Source organism: Lissotriton vulgaris, chromosome 5 (assembly GCF_964263255.1).
Source record: "Lissotriton vulgaris chromosome 5, aLisVul1.2, whole genome shotgun sequence".
NCBI lineage: Eukaryota > Metazoa > Chordata > Amphibia > Caudata > Salamandridae > Lissotriton > Lissotriton vulgaris.
In genome coordinates this window covers 1,808,889,297-1,808,912,568 of record NC_141693.1, presented here as the reverse complement: position 1 = coordinate 1,808,912,568, position 23,272 = coordinate 1,808,889,297, and the positions used below count along the sequence as shown (strand labels likewise).

Here is a 23,272-nt window from a genome sequence, read left to right as displayed (position 1 = left end):
AAACTTTTAATTTTATTTTAGACACATCCTGTTTTCCTCTAAGGAAAACGAGGTGCATAAAATTTTTTTTCTTTATTTGAAAGAAAACACAGGCTGTTGACACAAGTCTGCTGACCCTCTGATGGAAGTGAATCGTAGTGGGCTGCAATTTTTGCCCTACCTCAAGGATATTGATGAAGTAGGTGGACCTGTGACCCACGATTTGGAATTTTGTAAACCAACCTCTTTGTATATATGCTAGTTCACAAAATTCCTTTCCATTCACAAAAAGGAAGTGGAAAACCTAGTAATCATGCCAATACTTTTGAATAACTGAAACAGCAAAGCAAACAATTCAATATTCTCAATGTCATGTGTTCAATCACTGATCCCCTCATACTATCTAAATAATCACTTAAAGATCAAGTCAAGGAGGCATTGTGAACTCACTTGAGTCTGAAGTCATGAGCAGCAACCCTGGCAATGTCATTCTGTAGTACGATGTTGCCATTTCCGACAGTAGTAGCAATGATCTGAAAGACACAACGGCCCTTTTTCAATACTAGATTATGGTTGACGGTCTATGGTGTGACTGAGTTTAGTCTTGAATATTTTATCTTGAAATAAGAGTCATGCTGTCTGGTAATGTGGTTTTCATTGACTTAGTCAGGGGTTCTGTATGATTATTGCTGCAGTTTATGAATGAGTAGAGCTACAAAGGTTCTGTTGGGAAGACAACAATTATATTGCTGATAAAGACGAATCTTGTTGCGATTAGTTTATAAAACTCTCTGCGTAATCAATATACCAGGGAGTACAAGTGGACTAAATCACAGCACGCAACAACTTGAATATTGGAACACAACGATACAACAAGAAACTCCAAATTGCTTCCCAAAAATTATTAATATTACGTTTTTTTCAAGTTTTCACAAACCATTTCTAAAAACTATTTGTTTAAGGGCTGTCAAAGTGAGGCGCAATTGTGAAGTGACCAGTGTTTTAAAGTGACACAGGTGCTCAGTGCTGGTAGTGCAGTGCATATATACAAGAGAGAATCTATATACAAGTATATACAAGATGATGAATGGTCAGAACCGCACCAAAGAAAATATCTCTGGTTGTGGCAGAGAAGCTCAATACTATACACCAAGAGATTTGTTAATACTGAACCATGTCTTATTGTCGACGTTTCGATCCTTATGATGCGTTAGAATGGTGTCTTACCTGGCCTTTATCAGGACAAAAGGATAGCCCAGCAAGAGCGACCTCTGACCCTGCTCGCAGGCAGGTCGCTCCCCACGCAAGACTTTGCCTTGCCTTGATTTTTATTTGTTTTGCCTGACAGCGCCAAGAAACCGTCCGGTGAATGCCGCGCTTTATAAGTAATTTTTACATTACATTACACTTGCTTGCTTGCCTAATTCTGTTTTTCCTTCTGTGCCTGGTTCTCCCTTTGCACCCCCGCCGTCCCTCACCCATTTTTCTCACCGCTGGTCCCTGCGGCCCGCTCCCCTGCTCTCCCATTCACCACCCGCTCCCAGCTACTCCTCCCTCCCACCTCCCCTCAAATGGAGGCCGCACAGCGGGCGAGCCGCTGGCGTACCAAAGGCACGCCTAAGGCAAGCCCGTCTGCTCCCGTCCGTGACTGGAACGCACCCAGCGCCGTACCCCCTGGCTCTCGCGGACGCCACAACGCCCAACACCACTACGATACCAGCACCCTCCACGCACTCAACACCGGACGATCACACACCTGCTTCCTGGTCGCCCCGAAGCGCACCCACGGACCCTTCACCTGCCGGAAATGCAGCTTCTCCAGCATCCGCCCCGCCAAGCCGCGGACCAGGAAAGAACCGAACTACCTCAGATACATCCTCCTCAACACCCGCTCTGTCTGCAAACATGCCGTTGAACTGTGAGACCTACTCGACTCGACCTCCCGAGACGTCACCTTCCTGAAGGAGACCTGGCTGAACCGCCCCTCGTCACCCGACATCAATATAGCCATCCCGGAAGGCTACAAAATCTTCCGCAGGGACCGCACCAACGGAATAGGAGGAGGAATCGCCATTGTCCACAGGAACACTCTGAGTCTCGATCAACACCGACGACACCCTCAGCCCTTCCAAACACCTGCACTTCCTGGTCCATACCGACCCCAATACTACCCTCAGAGGAACCCTCATCTACAGACCCCCCCATACCCTGACCACAGTTCAGCGACTCCATCGCCGACTTCGTCAGCACACACGCCCTCGCCTCCACGGACTACATCCTCCTCTGGGACCTGAACTTCCACCTCGAGCACAATAACGACACCAACTCCACCACCCTGATCGACATCCTAGCCAACCTCAGACTCAGACAACTCATCACAACACCCACGCACTCCGCCGGCCACACACTTGACTGCATCTTCTCTGCAAGCCCCCACGTCTCCTTCAACCACACCACCGAACTCCACTGGACCAACCATTGCTGCATCCACTTCACCTTCAAGAAGCCCACCACGCACCACACACCTAACAGATGCCTCGCCGCCGCTGGAGCAAAGTCATAGAAGACCAGCTAACCACCACCCTCACACAGAGCCCACCCACTGACCCCACCGACCCCAACATCGCCACCCGCATGCGCTGCCCAGGCTCCACCTAAAAACAGGGACTGGCCTAACTAGCCAGGCATGCATTTGGGGAACTTGGCAGCTAAGTCAGTGTATGAACACTGCGACTGGACAGAGATGAAATAATATAGGGGGGATGGCTGCGGAGTTCCACGCCTCCGCGTAGCCTCCTGTGACCCGTGGACTGTGACCCGACCCTTTGAATAGCGGAATGCAAGATCGCTGGTTGAAACGCCGCGGCCACGACGGGGCAATGCTGTTGCTCTGGCGTCTATCGTTTTAGCCGTGAAAGATCACAGCATATCGTTTGTGCGGTGTGGGACGTCTGCTGCAAACCGCTGGGAAAGTCGCGTTTTTTTTTTTTTTTTTTTGCAAGTTGCCGCTCGGGCATTGCAGCCTCCCTCAGCTTGCTCCAGCCTGCCTGCCTGCCTGGGACACTGCCTCCTTCCTCTCTTTGCTCACCTGCTCGAGGTTGCTTGCTCGAGGCTGACGGCTCACGGCTCACGGCTCCAGGTATTTCTAGCTTCAAGCCTCTAGAATCCGGGGCAGATTTCTTTAATTTTCATCGGGGGTTTTTCTACAGACTGATGCCTGCCGAGTAATGTACTGTATCACTGCTCTGCACTGCCCTGCTGGCTGAAAAACGGGTCTGCAGCTACAGCTACTGGGTCAGTGCTGGCAGTATCCCTGAATCTAACATTGTGAGCCTTCTGAGCCTTCTAAAAAAAAAAAAAAACACCCCCTCGAAATAAAGGATTCTAAAGAAAATCTTTTCCTGTAGCACTGGCTTGTTAAGTGGCTGGTCAAGAGGATCGAACCCGCAGCACCGGGAGTAACAACGGGTGTGGTGGGGAAAGAAGACTGCACAAGGAGTTTTCTTGCTTTTTTGGACAAACACTGACAGAAAAGAAAAAAAAATACGTGAAAATGGGCAAACCTCAAAGGGAAGGTGAGGAGGCTGTGAAGACCAGCAAAGTCGAACTGGCTGTGCTTCAGAAAGAGAGAACGCGCTTAGCCCAAGCTAAAAAGTCCTCTTGCAAGGCAGCTAAGGGGAATGATAGAGGCAAAGGTAAAGCTGGAGGGGAAAGCTCAGCCGGGGATACGCTACCGGAATCTTCGGAGGATGAATTGCCTACTCCTCCTAACCCCAAAGAGATAAAAAAGGCTGGGATAGACTCTCAAGAGAGCAATGACTTAGCGGTACAGTCAGATCCAGAACTTGAGCTAGAGCCAGAGCCAGAGCTGGAAGTAGAATTACTGGCCGGCACTTTAGAATCAGTTCCGGAAATGTCGCCTCAAGTAAGAGAGGTAAAAAATAAAAATGGTAAAGGAGGAAAGGAGGTTAAAGACTATCCGCTTTTTGCAAAAAAAACCACTCCAAAGTCTCTTTCTGCGCAATCCCCCGTTGCCTTAGCTCCAGCCACCTCACCAACCACAACACCTTTATCAGCCTCATCAGCCAACATAGCACGATCTAATGAACTATCTAATGACTCTGGCCCAATAAAACCGTCCAAAGCAATTTGTCATGACAAGATGTCTGCGCCTCTTCTTTTAAGTGCTTTACAACCTTCTAGAAACACACTAGAGACTCTGAATGGGGCGGGTCACACGCAAATCTGTTCCTCGTCTTCAGCTAAACAAAGCGAGGTATTGGGAGCCCCAAATGCAGAGGGGAATGAAGTACAGTTGTGCTCTGGCGAAAACAATTCAGGTGCTACAATAAATCCTTAAGTACGGGAAGATAATTTTGTGGGTCTGGAAGAGAGTTCAGAGGCAAGATATCAGCTGGGCATCCGCGAAATGTTGAACTTGATTCTAGATGAAATTCGAGAAATCAAACATAACCAGCAAGTGGAGATAGCTGCCCTTCAACTAAGAATGGATACATTTTAGGAATCCATGCTGGGAATCCCAAAGAGACTTCAGGAGGCAGAGACGAGGATCTCTACACTCGAAGATCAAATGAACCTGGTTGCCGGAGAGGCAAAGGAGGCAGCTAAGAAGAAGAATGCCCTTGAAAACAAGCTAGAGGAGCTCGAAAATCATTCTAGAAGGTCTAATCTAAGGATCGTAGGGGTTCCGGAAGGATCAGAGGGCTCCGATCCCATTCAGTGGGTTGATTCTTTTATTCACCAGACAGTCCTACCTGAATTCGAGGGAGATCTGACAATAACAAGAGCCCATCGGGTCCCGGCTCAGCGCTTCCCTAATTCTCAGTTTCCAAGAACTATTCTTTTGAACTTTGCTGATTATAGGATCAAGGAGAAGATCCTATCAAAAGCTTTCCAACATCCTCAATTTGCAGTATCAGAAACTGTAAAATGTAGGATCTTCTCTGATATGACTGCAGCAGCGGCAAAAAGAAGAAAAGAATTTGTGAAAATCTTACACTTATTCAAGGCAAATGGCGCTCAAGCCTCAATCGCGCAGCAGTCAAAATTGAAGGTCCTGGTTAAAGGAAAATTCTATTTGTTTACGGACATAGAAGAAGCTCACTCTTTTCTGGAAGAGATTTCTTCAGGAGCTAGGTCGGAAAAGGGGAAAATCTAACTTGGGCCTGATCTCGCTTTTTTTTTTTCTTCCCTAGCATGAATAATGTACAATATCTGCATGGGGCGGTAACAGATCCATGGGTTACTCAGGGTGTAACAAAAGGACACCCAGATCAGAAGGAGTGGGAGGAATGTGGCTAGCGGGGAAGGGAGGAGGACTTCCACATTCCTTGGGAGGGGGGGAGTAAATGCAGTAAAAAAGAATATGAGAAATGGTTACTTCTCTAGTCTTAGTTTTTCTAATAGGTACGCAGCTGTGATAAAATATTCTTTCAGATGAAAAGTAACACTTGTAATATCCTGTCAATCAATGTAAACGGAATGTTAAACAAACTGAAGTATGGGGCGTTGCTGAAATGGATAATTTTTATTAGACCTCAGTTGGTCTTCTTTCAGGAGACTCATTTGAAGTCTAATAGTCCGAAGTTGTTTATTCCTAATTACTTCTTTAAGGTATTTTTCTCATCAGCAGGGGTGGCCCAGAGAGGGGTTGCTTGCTACTTCTCAAGAGATCTTGCCTGAGAAATTCTCCAGGTTCATAGAGACGTTAAGGGCAGGTGGATTTGGGTGGTTGCCAAACTGCAAAATAAAATTATAAATTTTGTCAACTAATATGGCCCCATCCACGACGATATTACCGGTCTGTCAGAAATTTATTAATCTTTGAGGGGCGTTCCAGGACAGATAATTCTAGGAGGAGATTTTAATTTTATTCAAGACCTGTCAAGAGATACTTCTAACAAGAAAAAGAAACAGCTAAAACCCAAAACAAAATGTTTTTTTGAAGCACTCTTACATGAATATCAATTAAGGGATCCGTGGTGTTATAGAAATGCTGAAATTGAATCTTTCACATGCTATTCCAACCGGTTCCGGACTGCATCCAGAATAGATTTTTTTTTAATATCTAGATCTTTTTTGATCCTAAGAGCTGTGATTGGATGCAATCCATTTTCAGACCACGCTAGAATTGAATTAGAACTAGAATTGGGAGGAGTGGATGAGATGCGCCCCAGGTGGCAGCTGGATCGCACCCTCTTACAGAACCAGGACTGGGTTTCACAATTCAGAGATTGGATTACACAATACTTTGTAATAAATGATAATACAGCTGAACCCTTCTCTTTTTGGGGCGGATTCAAAGCTTCAGCACGCGCTCAGATTATTGCATATACTAGCGCTAAGGCAAACGAAAGAAAGTTAAAAATAGCTATGCTTCAATCAGACGTAGAGAGGGAATATGCATTGCAGCTTCAACATCATTCAAGCAAGCTAGAGCAGGCTAAAACTCTTCTTCAGGATTATTTTGTCGCGGAAGAGATTAACAGCTCGAAAGCCTTTCAACAAAAGGTCTATGAAGACAGCCAGTTGGTAGGGAAACTATTAGCTAACTCTACCAGAAAAAAGCAGGAGTCATCACTGATAGTGAAAATTCGCGATCCTCAGAGTGGGCTGGAGGAGGAGGATAGAGACAAGATCTCAAAAATCTTCCTGGATCATTTTGAAAAAATCTACTCTACGGAGTACCAGGTAGAGGATGTAATGATCCAGGACTATTTTGCAGATATACAAATCCCCAAAATCTCCGAAAGTCGGGTAAATCAAATTAGTCTGGAAATAAATACCACTGAAATACAAAATTGTATAAAGGCTACCTCAGGGGGAAAAGCTTCCGGCCAGGACGGATTTCCAATAGAATTTTATAAGGTCTTTTTTAGAGAATTAGCAACTCCCTTGAAAAAGTTATATAATTATGTTAGGCTAGGCGGGTACGTCCCTGCTGAGTTTAAGGAATCTACAATTATATGTTTTCCTAAAAAAGATAAAAATCAGTATGATGTTAATTCATACAGACCGATTAGCCTACTAAATTCGGATTACAAAATCCTTATGAAAATATGGGCTGAGAGATTTGTCTTTGCTGCTCAGGAGGTCATTCATCAGGACCAGTCTGGGTTTATTGCAGGTCGTTATATGGCAGCAACACCGAGTTCCTAATCCAGGCATTGGACTACTTTAATATTAATTTGATCCCAGCCTGTATATTGATGATGGACGCGGAAAAAGCGTTTGACTTAGTGAATTGGGCTGCATTATTCTACTCTCTCGGTCAATTTGGTTTTCCAGCCTCAATTATTAAGATGCTTTATAACATCTACAAGGGAGCATCGGCCCAAGTAATAATCAATATGAAACAGGCTGGTAAGATCAAGGTAAACAGGGGCACTAGGCAGGGCTGCCCGTTGTCCCCGTTGCTTTTTGCTTTCTTTATCGAACCTTTAGTAATTAAGATTAGGGACAACGTGGCTATTCAGCCCCCATTAGTTGGTATGTCCAAATTAAAGTTGTTTGCTGACGATATTATTTTATATCTATCACCCATAAAAGAAATATTGAAAATTTGATGAGAGAGTTCAATAAATATGAAAAGATAGGGGGGTATAAAGTAAATCCAAAAAAAACTGAGGTTCTTGCATTAAACACTGATCCTCATTTTCTCCCTGATGATCTGCAGGCCCAAGCTGTAAGAAATGACCCCATTAGATGTCTGGGCATATATGTCACCACCGAATATGATATGCTCTATTCTATGAATTATATCAGGATGAAGAACAAAATTCAGAGCCTTTTAGATCACTGGCTTCTTCTCCCATTATCAATTATAGGTAGGGTCTCTTTGATCAAGATGTCGGTGTTGCCTTTACTTATCTTTTTGTTCAGTAACGTGACCATTAAAATTAATTTAACATTTTTTAAAGAACTCGAAACAATGCTGAGAGGCTTTATATGGGGAAACAAAGCTTCAAGAGTTAAACTTCCAGTATTACAACTTCCAGCTGAACAAGGAGGCTTAGCTCTACCCCATTTAAGGACCTACTATGAAGCCACATTTTTTGATATATTGGCAGGATTATTGAGGAATAATCAAACAAGAGATAATTTTTTTCTTACAAGAATGCTACAAGAGGTAGACTCTCAAATTCCAGTTTTTTTAAAAATCGCAAGGCTCCCAAAGAGGTCCAGATATAAAACTTTAAGAGAATATGCCTCAAGAATGTCGCTCCTTTTCAGAAAACATGGCACTAATAGCTCTCATTATCTAAGCTTGAAAGAATGTATTCAAATAGGCCTCCCACTAAGCCTGAATCGTATTAAATCTTGGGAACTTTGTGGCTTCCGAGAGCTAAGACATTTTGTAATCCAGAACAGGGTAATTAGTTGGCAGGAGGTAGCCGCTAGAATAAATGGTTCATTACATCCGACTTTTTTGGAATATATGCAGATTGTTAATTTTATTAGAAAAGAGATAAGAGGCCTGTTTAATCCCCCTAATATCATACTAACAGTCTTGTATGATAGAATGAGTGTAGGTATCGGATACTGGTATAAGATGCTTCATTGCTCAAATCAAAATGTTTTAGTAGACAGTCATCTTGAGAAAATAAATCTCGCTACACATTGTAACTTTTCCATAAAGGATTGGGAGGTCATTTGTGAGTTGGGGAATAGATCATTGCGAGCTGCCAACTATAAAAGGATGTGCTTTCTGTCTCGTTGGTTAGCATATTATACACCGGAGGCTTTGGAAAGGATGTTTCCCGGAGCTGAGAATAAATGCTTCAGATGTATGGCTAGTAGCCAGGGAGGATGGCATCACATTTTTTTCTTGCCACCAGTTAGAAACTTTCTGGAAGGGAATATTTGCTGATATCGAACATGCTATTGGGAAATCTCTTCTACCAACAGCAGAGGTAGCCTTGTTCGGTGTATGCAAAGATAGGAGTAGGTTTAATAAAGCAGAAGAGGTATTTATATTTATTTCTTGCGCAGTTGCTCGTTCCTTAATTCTTCAAAACTGGAAGTCCAGCGAGATTCCGTTACACTTAAAATGGTTCAACAAAATGAGGAGAACATGTTATTTTGAAAAGGCTTATGCGGGTAGAGTGGGAGCTGTTGGGAGATTTGAGAGGAACTGGAAATATTTTGAGGCTCTAGAAGCAATCAAGGGAGGATTATTCGTGAAGAGAATTGTGAGGAGATGTTTCCTCATTTACAGCCTTCTATCTGATTTCCAGGACATTTACATTTACTAGCACCTTTTTCCATATCAGATTGCACTTTGCACTTCTAAAGATAGTACTCTTTTGTACTTTTGGCACTTTTGCATTTGCACTTTATTGCAGCTTTGCACGTTTTCGCTGATGCACTTTATAAATGGCATATTTTGCACTAAATGTCCTGGGGGGAAAACATTTTTAACTCTGTAGTAGGCTGACTTTTTCTATCTCGATGAACCTTCCTTTTATCTTCGCATATCGTTTCTAACTTTTTAACTTTTTTATCTCTTGTTTGTTATTTGAGAAATTTATTGGAAATTTGTGATTATTGAATTCTAAAGTTTGTCATGTTTTGTACCTTTGGCTCACCTTTTGCTCTATACAATAAAAAAAAAAAAAAAAAAAAGGGATGAAATAATATAGGCAGGAGGAAGAAAAAAGTCTGAGCACAAGGAATGCTCCCCAATTCTTCCCTTTCGTTCCCAGTAAGGATTTGTTTCCGTGATCCCCGTTCAATGCATGAATGCCAGACTACAAATACAAAATTACACCCTGAGTATGTTATGAAAGCCGAGAACCAAGCACCTCTGCCTGGTGATGATGTAGTCTCTCCTAGCTTATCGCCTCTTCAAATGAAAACACTTTAAAGTCAAGTGATTAGCGCTGTGAGGTAGCTCATCATGAAAGCAAGCCAGGCAGAAGCAGTGGAAAATTGAGCTCCACTAACATCAAGCGCACAAAATGAGGGGGCCTTTTTAAAGAATGTGATGTGGGTTCCCTGAGAATCTTACATCTTGGAGATATTCATCAGCGTTTGTCTGAATAAGGGGCCCTTGAAGGGTTGCGGACCCACTGAAGGGCTGCCCCTCCCCTTGTGCTTTAGGTGTGGGCTGCAAGGGCCTGCGTAGGAGTGCGCGTAGAGTGAGCATGCTATGTTGATATAACCTGAAGAGAGAGCAGCTGAATACTGTAAGTGAAGCTTTAAAAACTGTTTCTGCATGCCATAGACACTAAATGGAGTAGATATTTGGGGTGGTGGGAGATGGAGGGAACTTCGGATTGAGAAGGGTGGAGTTTTGAGCGTTCTTCCAAATGTGGTACAATAGTTGTAGGAAGCTGGCTTTGTATATACCATACCAAAATAAGGTATAGTGTGCACAGAGTCCAGGGAGTCAATAGAGGTTTAGCAGAAGCTAAATTAGGTAAGTACTAACAGTTCTCTTTGTGGTAGTGTGGGCGAGCAGTTAGGCTTATCCAGAGGTTGAGCTAAGAATGTATTGTATTCGCTCAATCAAGGAATGAAACATACACTCAGAGACAAAATCCAGACCAATTAGGTAAGTATAAAAAAAAATACTTAGGTTTTATTCTAGAACCACGCAGGACTTGGCACAGGTGAGTAAAATATTCTTCCAAATGCAAGACTGTTCAAAGAAATGCAGTTGTGATTGGAATAACAATTCTAACAGGTTTGTATCACTTTTAAATGCAGTTTGTATCATCCAGTAAAAACTTTTAGATTAGTTTTGAGTTTCTTTAGGTTACTTTGAGTACTGGGGGTGGTATGCCTATATACTACACCCAAAGAGTTCTACATACAAGGTAAGTGCAACTTGTTATACTTGCCAATCGAATTTTAGGCCCGAAATCTTATAACAAGGGTTCCTATGAAAGGAAAATGGTTATCCGTTTTGAAGGTAAGTACTTGACTCACGAGGGTGAGATTTGGGGGTTAGAGCCAAGGTTCCCTAACGTCTAGGATGGTACTCATGTTGCACTATCAGAAGCACTGGGTCATCTGGGTGCAGAGTGCCGGGGCCCAGTGTTAGCCAATGGGGCTATGGAGCCCTTCAGTTAGGGTCTGCTGACGAGCAGGCCACTCGGTTGTGGGAGCCAAGCTCCTGGAGTAAAGGTCAGCACTGCAGGGACCAACGACCAGCACAGGAGCTGCACTACCAGCGGCACTGGGGCGGCCGGGTGCAGGGTGCAAATCGGGAAGCCTGCTGTTTCTAAAGGAGACTGTCGGTTACGGAAACTTGCTGCAGTCTCGGGCAGGGAGGCTTCAAAGAAGGCAACCACTGGTTGGAGAGGTAAGTTGGGATCTTGGGGGATGCCTGGACACAGTCAGTTGGGCCAACCAAGGCTGTGGAGTGCTGGGTGCAGGGTTGTTTTTCTTACCAGTTCTGATAGCTGTCGGGGGGCCCTTCAGGTTGAGGCTGCAGGCGTCGTCGGCAGTCTTGAGGGAGATCAGGGATCACCAGATCCTGGGTCAGGATCGCTGGGGAGACCTCCTTGGGGTGTTGGGTCACTCGAACTCGAACCGTTGGCGTCGGGTGCAGAGTGGTGCAGAATCACAAAGTCGATGGAATTTGGGTTCTGGAGGTGAGTCTTTGGTTGAGCAAATCCGGTGCTCACAGGAGACACATCTGTGGGAAGGTCGCAGGGCAGGTTTTCATGGCTCTGGGGGCTGCTGGCTGCTGGACTCGCAGGGGTTCTTGCTGTAGTCAAACTGTAAATGGGACAGTTCGGTAGGGCTGGGGCAAAGGCAGGTGGTTTGCTCTTCTTTGTCCTGGGTCAGCACAGCTCTTCGGTCCTTCTTCTTTCTTCCTAGAATCTGAGGAGGCAAGGTTCAGGGTCACCCCTAAATAATAGTTTGAGGGGTGTTAAAGGGGTGTGCAGGTCAGGACCAATAGGTCCCTTCCTTCTGGTGGGTACACCCCCTATTATACCAAACTCCAGTGGGAGGAGGTGGAAGCCTCCTCCTAATTGGCTTAGTCCCTTCATCTTTATGATGGAGTGGACTGAGATGTGTGCTTCACCTCACCTCCCCACCTGAGGGGTGGGGTTGGCATAGGAGGGCACACCTGTACTCCTAGCTTGGATTTCCCGCTGATTCTCCCACCCAAAGTGAGGGTCAGAACCGGTAGGCACCAGTTGCTGGGGTCAGCAAAAGGCAGGGACAGCGTTCAAATTGGTAGACCTTTGAAGCTTACCCTTTTGTGGACACAGCCCATCCTGGGGGAAGAGGCATGACACCTTTGCCCAGAATGGACTTTGTTTCTGGACTCAGAGAGCGGAGTCTCTCTACCCACAGGCACAGAAACCTGTCCGGTGGTGGCAAACAATGGGCAACCATTCAGCAACTACCCCAAGGCTGGTCAAGATTCCCTCTGAGTGCTTTTTATATTAAATCCCACACTTGCATCAGTGTGGCTTTTAATGTGCTGATAAGTTTGCTAGAAAACCTCCAAATTCTTTGTAAAGCCATTATGGAGCTGTGGTGTTTGTATTGACCAACTTCCAGTCAATATACTCTTTATGGATTTTGTACACTTACAATGTCTAAGAATAGACTCAGACATTGTAGGGGTACAGGGCTCATGCCTCTGTATCCTCACCTTAGGGCTAGTGCACCCTGCTAGAGGGGTGACTTATCTGAAAGAAACACGTAAGTTATAGATTCCTTACCTTAGAATTACCCCAAGGCGCCAGACTGGATCCAGAAAGTTTTTCATTAACAGTTCCTCTGCGCGTCGGAAGGTGGCGTCGGTCGGATCTGCGTTCGTCGTTGGCGTCGTGTCGCTAGGATGACGTCACACGTAAGTTATAGATTCCTTACCTTAGAATTACCCCAAGGCGCCAGACTGGATCCAGAAAGTTTTTCATCAACAGTTCCTCTGCGCGTCGGAAGGTGGCGTCGGTCGGATCTGCGTTCGTCGTTGGCGTCGTGTCGCTAGGATTACGTGACTCACTCCTCTCCTCGAGCCGAGTGGTCGCTCCCAGCGTCCCCTGCTGGTCTTGGTATCGTAGCGCTGCTTTGCCTGTGCATCTGCCGACTATAATTGCCTGATATTTGACAAGTAATCCTCCTCCCCTTTCTAAGCGCCTTGAGACCCTCTGGGTAGGTAGTGCGCTATATAAATTCTCTCTGACTTGACTTACGTCTAACCCTGGGCGGAGTTCGCGGAGTGGGGCTTCGCGGAGCTACGCGAAGTGGGCGAGAAACTACGCCCACCTCCGCACTCCGCGTAGCCCCACTCCGCAAAACCACTGGCCGGCAGCCCCGCAACCCGCCTCCCTCCCGCCCTCCCTAAATACTTTAAAATAAAAGAACGCAATAATTTTAAAAGCACTTACCTTGCCGCCGCTGGCCGCCGCGTTCCCCGGGGCTCGTTCTCTTCCGTCTTCCGTATTTTGCAGTAATGCGCATGCGCGGGCGGCCGCGCATGCGCATTTTCTCGTGAAAATGCGCATGCGCGGCCGTCCGCGCATGCGCATTACTGCAAAATACGGAAGACGGAAGAGAACGAGCCCCGGGGAACGCGGCGGCCAGCGGCGGCAAGGTAAGTGCTTTTAAAATTATTGCGTTCTTTTATTTTAAAGTATTTAGGGAGGGCGGGAGGGAGGCGGGTGGCGGCCAGCTACGCTCCGTCTGCGGAGCGTGCGTAGTGCCGCCTGGCTCCGCCAGCTCCGCAAAATGCGGAGTAGGCGGAACTACGCACACTCCGCAGACGGAGCGTAGCTGGCCGCCCACGGTTACTTACGTCACAGCAGCTACTTAGACGCCGCCCTCACGCACTGACATCTGTTCTTTCCTTTTCCGCGCCAGCCACTGCAGATTCGGGAAGAGCGGTACATCCAGTCACTTTTTTTCACTGACTTTTTCTCGACTATTGTTGACTTTTTTTTTTTTGTCCATCGACTCCTGATGCACAAGGCATGCGGTTCCTGTAACCGACTGATGTCGGTGAAGAATCTGCACAGCGTGTGCCTCTTTTGCCTGGAGCGCGACCACGATCCCAAGTCATGCTCCGACTGCCGGTCGATGGCGCCAAAGGCTTTGCGGTAGTGGTCCCGAAAGCTGCTTTAGCGCCTGCAGTCGGCTCCGTGCCGTTCGAGGTCCCGGTCACAAGAGCGGTAAAGACACTGGTCGCGGAGCCACCACCATTCGTCCAAGTCATCAAAGTCTTCACCCTCTGGGTCTGGTAAGTCAAATCATAAGAAGAAGTCGAAGAAGCATTGTCACTCTTCGACTTCTCCTCGTCAGTCCGACGAGGGATGCGGATGGTGCCCCTCCTGCGTCTCCGCATGTGGAGCCCGAAGAGTCGACTCCGCGTTTCCCTCCCTTCCCGGGACCCGGAACGACTCCCTCCCAGCGTCATACGTTCTATGAGGCGATGCATGCCCCCTTTGGTCGGCCCGAACCCGCCAGCGTGCCTTTGGGCCCCACGCACTTGGTTGGGGGGGCCTAGGCCTTCTCCGCCGATGGCTCCGGTGCCGCAGGCCCCCCTTGGATCCAGGCCTGGAACCAGATCAGCGTCGGTTGACCTGATTACACCTCCACCGGTGCCGCTTCCTCCGGCCCCATTACCGCATTCGACGCCGGTCAGCCATCTGCGCTGTCGTCCCCGGCCTCCATCCTGACGTGGACCCAGACCAGCGTCACCCAACGCCAGACCTGGTGCAGAGAGGTATTTTTGTGCCCCAGGTCACTTCTTGGGTCCCTCTTCGACCTGATTGACACCCAGCGGATGAGGAGGAGGACTCGAGGGGTCAGGTGACCCTCTGACTGACCAGTTGGACAGTGAAAAGGACTATAGAGAGGAAGTGGGGGATGCCAGTGGTCTGGATACCTCCCCTGACTTGGCATGTTGTCTGCTCCTACCGTGGCTACAGGGGAATCTGTCCGATTGCGTTCAGTTCTCGAAGGGCACTCTGCAACAACTGCAGTGGTGACTTTCCACGTCAACGCCCTCAGTTTCAGAAAAAGAAGGTTGCTGCGGATAGTGAGAACACAGGTCCGGAACCTGGCATGGGCGCTAACGCTGCTAGACAGCGCAGCTGAGATTACAGTAGTGCGGCAAGCACTGCGTCCGTATCTGAAGGCGATAGCAACCGACACGTTCATCACAGTAGTAACTGCTGACACTAGAGTGGCTCCGCCTGACAGACTATATGAAATAGTCCTTTTAATTGAAGGTGACATACAATGTGTTATAAAAGGGATTTTTTGGGATAAATCTGACCTCTACATATGACATTTTGTTGGCGGAGGGGGACTGGCCCTCACCTTTCGTTTTGGCCGCTCCGAGAGGGGAGGAGGTGGTCCTCTCTAGTTTCGGAAACAATTTTGCAGAAGAGTGGGCTCAGGTGCTTGCACCGGCTTTGTACAGTGCTCAAGTCGGATGGGATAAACTTTCGCCCAGACATGAGATTCCATTGGGGTCTATGCCACAGCCTCAACCCCAATGTCCCATGCAACGAAAGCCGAAAGCTCCTGTTGCAGAAATCCTGGAACAATTGGAATATCAAGGTGTAATTGAAACATGTGTGTCTCCCATGAATAATCCTCTTTTCACTGTGACCAAACCTGATGGATCGTACCGCCTAGTATTGGATTATCGCATTTGAACTCTCATTGTCGGATGTGCGCGGTACAGAATACTCACAGTTCTGCCCTGGTTGATAGTCTCTTGATAAAAAGGTTTAAGACCACACTTGACAAATCCAATGGCTTTTTCTGTCATAACCTGTACTTTATTAGTAGTCAATGGACGGCATTTACTTCTGGCTGAAAACAAAAACAGTTCAAAAGATTAGCCATGGGCTATAAAAACATCCCAGGGATCTTTGCCGCCCCTGTAGTCTCTCTGTTAGAGAGCATCGACCCTGATGCGTACTCGTATGTTGATGATATTTATCTCACTGACGACGAATTATGGCCGCATCTGTGTCGCGTTGACTGCATCATTGTTATGTTTGCGGACTAAGGTTACAAATTTTAACGTCGCAAAATCACACATTGGAGAGTACATAGTGTTGTTTCTGGGCTATGAGTTCAACAACGAAGGACGAGGTTTAGCACCTCACTTCCTGAAGAAGTGCGCACAGTTGCGCGCTCTACTAACTCTGAAACAACAACAATCTTTGCTGTTTTTTTAAAATTTCAGGTGTACTTACATTCCCGATTATGCCCAGCGTAGCTATATGACCTAATACAACCTACTTTTATCAACTCATGCTGGCTTCCAGAATATACAGCTATACTGCAATCTTTGAAGTCTGATCTTCTTGAATCTAAATACTTACTGACATGTGACAACCACACAAACCTGGTAATAAGAATTGTGCCAGGAGCAGTAGGTTTCACGTACTTGACGTTTAATTGAGGAAACACAGTCCCTATTGCTTACAAGTCACGCTTGTACACTTTGACTAAAATGCGCTTTTCTACTGTCGAAAAAGTTTTGACTGCAGTGCAGATGGCGATTCTAGAGAGCGATGTCGCAGGGGAAACGCATGTTGGTTGTTACACCGTTTCCTGCCCTTGAGGCAGTGACTAGAGCCAGAGTACCAAATTCAAAAGCTTTGCATCCACTTGGGATACAATGGGCCACTTCCTTGACATCTCCGGATTTCACGTTTATTTTTGATTCCTTATTGCAAACTCAGAAGTATTTAAAGTATGAATTTGTTCATCCTGCTCCTTTGTCCTTGCGCCGACTTGAGGATTACCATTGTATCATTTACACTGACGGTTCAGCGCAACTGGATCTAAGCATGCTTATTGAGCCGCCTGCGCAATACTGGTGGGTACCATGGTGGATGGCGAGTTGAAGTCCGATGTCGTGCACACGCAGACATTAGGGGATTGTACCGCCCAGTTGACAGAGCTACATGCTCTGGTGCTTGCACTGGAGTTTGCTGATCCTCGTGTGACTACTCTTGTTGTAAGTGACTCTTACTACTGTGTTTGGTCTTTCAACAACAATTTTTTTTTTGGACTGAGGAAATAGAAATTTTTAGGTAAACCTATGTGTCCCCCACTCGCACCCTATCCAAACACACGTGTCCCATGTATGTCATGTAATTCCTTTTCCGTGCCTGCTAGAAAGACGCATATGCATTTGCGTCCAACGTTAACATGACAGTTATACAGTTCTCCAAGAAAATCACGTTAATTAGGCTTCTAGGCCTATGGTGCCAACGTCTTTACATGGTACACTTTTGACTAAAGCACACGTTTTCTCCATGTTTTCTGGCCCAGCCGAGCCAGACCCTTAATCGAGGCTCCGAGTTCTTTTCTGTCTCTGAAAGTTGCAGTTTAGGTATGCATCCCTGACCTCTACCTTACATCCTGCTCAGACGAGCGGTGCCCGGCTCGGCCTGGCCTGCCTGCCAAAATAGTGTTTTACCTACAAGTTATCTGCTCAGCCTCCTCGAAAACACATTCCAGTCTAGTGAAATAGGTAAACATATTCCCGGCTGCAGAGCAAAGGGCCCTGCCTTCCTGTCTCCATGCAAGTAATTTACTGCCCCCGTTACCATGGTAGGCCCATGGCCCCCGCACTTTGCATGAAGATCCATATGCACGTACGAGCATTCAGTGATGAACGGCCTCTCCCCGAGAGACCTTTTACTTCAGACACTACATCCTCTGAACACAAGATACCAGATATGCTATAGGTGCAGGTCGTTCTGACATCCCAGACATTAGTCTCCTCTACTAGTGCTAAAGTCAAAGCCCCCAGCTCTCCCCAGTTACACGTCATGCTCAGTTGCGCGCGCATGTATGCCAAAGGTTTCTGCTGATTCTGCAAACTTTCTTTAAGCATCCACCCACATGTGACGTTTCTTGTGACGTTTCTCTGACATGTCAAGTGCACACCCACGTGTACGCCTTCTTACACGCCTCCTGTTACGCACATGTGTTCTTATCTCTCTCTTTTCACCTGTTACGCCTACTGTATTCATTTCAATTATACTGTTTTACTATATATAATGTGTGATGTTAATAAAATGTTGAATGTCCCTTCCTGAACCTTAGTGGTGATGAAACCCGATGTCCCATGCCTCGAGGCATTTCATTAAAGCCCTTATGACTCAGATACCACGGACTCTGCCTCTCATTTGATTGAGCTATCCTTATTATCATTTAATGCATAGAAAAATAGTCTGGTAATTCTATTTACCACATAATCTGGCTCCCGAATAGGGACCCCCCCTTCCCCACTCGCCGGCGATGTAACGCAGGCCCCTGACCCCTTCTACAGCCGTGACGGATCCAGTGCACACCTGCGGGTTTTCCTGCTATCTCCCTCAGGCCCACGGAGGTGACGGAGACTGCGGTCCGGCATCCAGACGAGGCAGTGAGGAATGCGGAGGATCCCGACCAGAGCCCCAAGTCGAGAGAGCAAGGTCCGAGGTATCGGAGGCCCACCTGTTCCAAAGCGCATGCGTAGTAGCAGCCAGACGTCGTAGCAGTCCAGTCCAGTCCAGTTTCCGAGGCCTTCAGTTTTTGCTTCCCGGTGAGTACCGTTGTTGGGAACGCATCTAGACGGGTTCATTAATTTGTGCCCGGTCAAGACGGGTCTGGGTACACAGATCCGGTCCAGTCCAGACGTGTTCACTTAGGTGAATACGGTAATGACGTGTCTCTTTATGGGACCGGTATTGTCTGTACTGTTTAGCAGTGCATCTAGTGATTCAGTATTCTAGTATTGTATCTCGAGATTTCAGTATTCATGTTTTTCTATGTACCAGGTATATATCAGTCTGAAATATTTTAATGTGTTTAATGTCGTGGTATGAATGATTGTTTGCTCTTCATTACTGTGTTTATTGTGTTCACGTTCAAGTCAGTTAAAAAATGCTGCTGTTCTCGAAATTACGTCAGATAGGAACTAGGAAAGGGATACTCGAAGAAGCAGTTCCCGTCCCGCCTAGGGACACTCCCGGACATTTTATGTACCATAAACATGGCTTAGATGCCATACTGTACCTAGACTTGTGGGTGGAGTACACAAAAGATCTGGAAGAGAAATATAGATGGCCTGTCTCAGGGACATGGGATGCTGATTGCATCATGAGAGTAGAAGAAGCATTATGGAAAAAGAAAGCCAGACAATCCCAGAAAGATGCCATAGAATTATGGCGTAAGGAAGCGCATAGAAGAACAGAGAAAGAACTCAGGAAAGCAGAGAGAAGTAGAGAAGAATCTGAAAAAGCTAGAGAAAAAGAGTTACTAGAAGAAGGCGAACGAGTCAGAATAGAACAACAAGACAGACAAAGAAATGCCCTTATTACAGGCATGTATCCTGTTCTCGCCGAGGGCCTGCCCAAGGCGACCCCGGAAGTACCCCGTAACTTGCCACCACCATTGGTCCCGACTAAACTCCGTCATAAACAGACCGCAGCGGACATTTTCCTTTCTTCCTATTTAGATGATGTAGCTCCAGAATATACCAATGTACGCGTACCACCTGCTAATAATGTTCCTCAACATCCTGTTCAGGATGACACGACCCCTCCCACTGACTCACCTGCTACTGTTCCTGCTGCCACTGGTCCTAGCAATCCTTTTTCGACAGCAACACATGGCCAACTTACATTACCTGCACCTATTACTACTACACCTACTCGACCAGTTCCGTTACTACCACGGACAGCACAGCTAGTTGATGGTTCCGCTTCCGCTTCAGGAGGCGCAGTAGGAGGTCTCCCTATCACCCCGCCTCAAGTAAAACGAATGACGCTTAGAGAAGTAGCATTACAACGTACACCCAAAGCGGCGACATTCGCAGCCCTTAAACAGTACCTTACAGATTGCAGATATGATCCAGTACCAGGCGAAGACGAGATGATACTATTCTCAATACGTTTACGACGAGTCACAAACTATCTGTCTATTCTACCACATATGAAACAACATTTAGATAACATATATAATTTCATTAGAACAGGGGAGACCAGAATGCATTCACGAGGCCATGGCACACAACAAGGTTGAGACACAAAGAATGATCTTACAGTTTTTGATAAATTGTTTGATAAGGGAACGAGATCGGCCAGGTACAAGCGAAGAAGATATGAATATCCTGATAAATTGGAGTAACAATATAGCTGATGGTAAACATAATAAACAAAGTTGTATAGAATCCATGTACAGAAAGATCCATAAAGAAACTGTAGTAATACACGAAAAAGAAAAAGCAGCTAGGGAAGCCGAGAAAGAGGAGAATGAAACTACAGAGGATGAAGATATAGATGATATAGAAGAAGACCCAGATAGAATAGCGTACGTAGGTAGAGCAAGACCTTTTGACAGACCCATTCGCCTAGAAAGCAAGAAACGTTTTCTTTCTCCAAGAAGAACTGCCAAGCCCTCGAGAAAGTCTGGAGAAGGGAACCGACACCGGACAACAGGACCTCCTTCAAACTTGCCACCCGGAAACACCACCAGCTGATCCGCGCCGCCAAGAAAACAGCATTCAAGGACCGGTTAGACAACAACGCACACAACTGCAAGGAACTCTTCAACATCGTTAAAGAGCTTTCCAACCCCAGCGCAGGAAACAACGACATCACCCCATCGCAAGACCTCTGCAACTCCCTCGCTTCATACTTCCACAACAAGATCGCGGACATACACAACAGCTTCAACAACCAACCAACGCACACCATGACCGAACAACCACCCCCCACCACCACCCTCCACGCCTGGACCCCGATCAGCACCGAAGACACCATCCGCACGATGAACTCCATCCACTCCGGATCACCGACCGACCCCTGCCCTCACCACGTCTTCAACAAGGCCGACGCTGTCATCGCACCCCACCTGCGAGACATCATCAACACATCCTTCGACACCACCATCTTCCCTGAGAGCTGGAAACACGCCGAACTCAGCGCTCTACTCAAGAAACCAACAGCGGACCCCACCGACCTCAAGAACTACCGCCCCATCTCGCTCCTCCCGCTTCCAGCCAAAGTCATCGAGAAGACCGTCAACAAGCAGATGGCCGCCTTCCTCGAGACGAACGGATCCCTCGACCCCTCACAGTCCGGCTTCCGAGCCAATCACAGCACCGAGACCGCCCTCATCGCCGCCACCGATGACATCCGAGCCCTGATGGACAATGGAGAAACAGCGGCCCTCATCCTCCTAGACCTCTCCGCGGCATTCGACGCGGTCTGCCACCGCACCCTAGCACGGCGCCTCAGCAACATCGGCATTCAGGACAAGGCGCTGGAATGGATCATCTCCTTCCTCGACGGAAGAACACAGAGAGTCCGCCTACCACCGTACAAGTCAGAGGCCTCCGAAGTCATCTGCGGCGTCCCTCAAGGATCATCACTGAGCCCCACCCTCTTCAACGTCTACATGAGCCCCCTCGCGGCCATCGTACGCAAACACAACCTCAGCATAATCTCCTACGCCGACGACACCCAGCTGATCCTCTCCCTGACCAACGACCCCGCCGCCGCCAGAGCCAACCTGCACGAAGGGTTGAAAGAGGTAGCCGAGTGGATGACGACCAGCCGCCTGAAACTGAACTCGGACAAGACGGAGGTCCTCATCCTGGGCTCCTCACCCTCCGCCTGGGACGACTCCTGGTGGCCTCCCGCCCTGGTCACCGCACCCAAACCGACAGACCATGCACGCAACCTGGGCTTCATCCTGGACTCCTCCCTCTCCATGACCAGGCAAGTCAACAACGTCTCCTCGGCGTGCTTCAACATCCTACGCATGCTACGGAAGATCTTCTGGTGGATCCCCACCGAGACCAGGAAGACCGTCACCCAGGCCCTCGTCACCAGCCGACTGGACTACGGCAACGCCCTCTACGCCGGTACCACCGCCAAGCTCCAGAAGAGACTCCAGCGGATCCAGAACGCCTCAGCCAGACTCATCCTCGACATCCCACGAACCAGCCACATCTCCGGACATCTGAGAGACCTTCACTGGCTCCCCGTCAACAAAAGAATCACCTTCCGCCTCCTCACCCACGCACACAAAGCCCTACACGACCAAGGCCCGAGCTACCTCAACAGCCGAGTCAACTTCTACGCTCCCAAACGCCACCTCCAATCAGCCAACCACGCCCTCGCCGCCGTCCCCCGCATCCGAAGAGCGACTACAGGAGGAAGGTCCTTCTCCTACCTGGCCGCCAAGACCTGGAACTCCCTCCCTCCCGACCTGCGCCTGACCCAAGACCACCTCTCCTTCAGGAAGAAGCTGAAGACCTGGCTGTTCGAGCAGTAGCGGCCCCCCCCCACCCCCCCCCCCCCCCCACCCCCAGCGCCTTGAGACCCTACGGGTATGTAGCGCGCTTTATAAGTGCCAATGATTGATTGATTGATTGATTCTCCCATACCAGAACAATGTTCTCTTGAACATTTATTTCAAGCCACTGATAAAGTACTAAAACAATGAATAGGTTACAGTGAACTTAGTACTATGCCTGAACAAGAACTAGCACGATCAGCAGTACAATGGGCTGGAAATAACAGCGTATATAAAGATGATTCAGTAGCGCAAACATTTTTGAATCTTTCCCTAGACGAACAGCGATTGGCTGGTATGTGCATCTCATTACACTATATGAGAATCAGCATTCTGATCCAGGTCCCCTATATAATATATTGGAAGAGTTACTCCTAAAAAGATGGAGAGGCCTTACGAGAAGTTCATCCCGTCCAGACCGCAGGGGGTGAGCTTCAACGAGTATTCGTATACACGCCCTTGACTAAAATGGAACTATTGGAAATGAAGAAATTAGTGCCCTGTCATGATAAAGACCCAGCAGGGTTCCACCGTGAATTAAAAGACAGGCTCCTCATGGGGGATTATACGTATCCTGATATTCTTAAAATGTTAAAAGTATTGTTGCCCGCCGGCATTTACGAAAAACTTAAAGAAAAAGAATCGGAGGTGGGAGATACAAAGATTATTTGGACTGAATTAGAAACAGAAGAAAATGGACGAGTCCCAGGTACTGGTCTCGGGGACAAAGCTAAAGCATTACCAGGATTATTAGTACAGGTCTTGCCGAGGTTATTGGCAATAAAAAAGGAAGTCTGGGATGCAATCTCAGCCTGCAAACAGAAACAAGATGAAGACACTAGTGATTTTTATTCCAGATTTGAGAAATGTTTCATTATTAATAGCGGCCTGAAAACAAGTAGTGAATCATATCCACATCTTTTTGTGACCAAATTAGTCGAATTCCTTACCACAAGTTAAAAATAGAGTACTGAAAGTCGAGAGT

At 47.1% G+C, this 23,272-nt stretch overlaps 1 protein-coding gene across 1 annotated transcript in view; it reads right to left on the bottom strand.

Moving 5' to 3' along the window:
* The window catches only part of LOC147717253 (keratin, type I cytoskeletal 12-like), a 73,340-nt gene that overhangs the window by 29,152 nt on the left and 20,916 nt on the right, over positions 1-23,272 (bottom strand). The window contains 1 exon segment of the mRNA XM_086920500.1: positions 430-512. Coding sequence (XP_086776626.1) covers positions 430-512 — 83 coding nt within the window.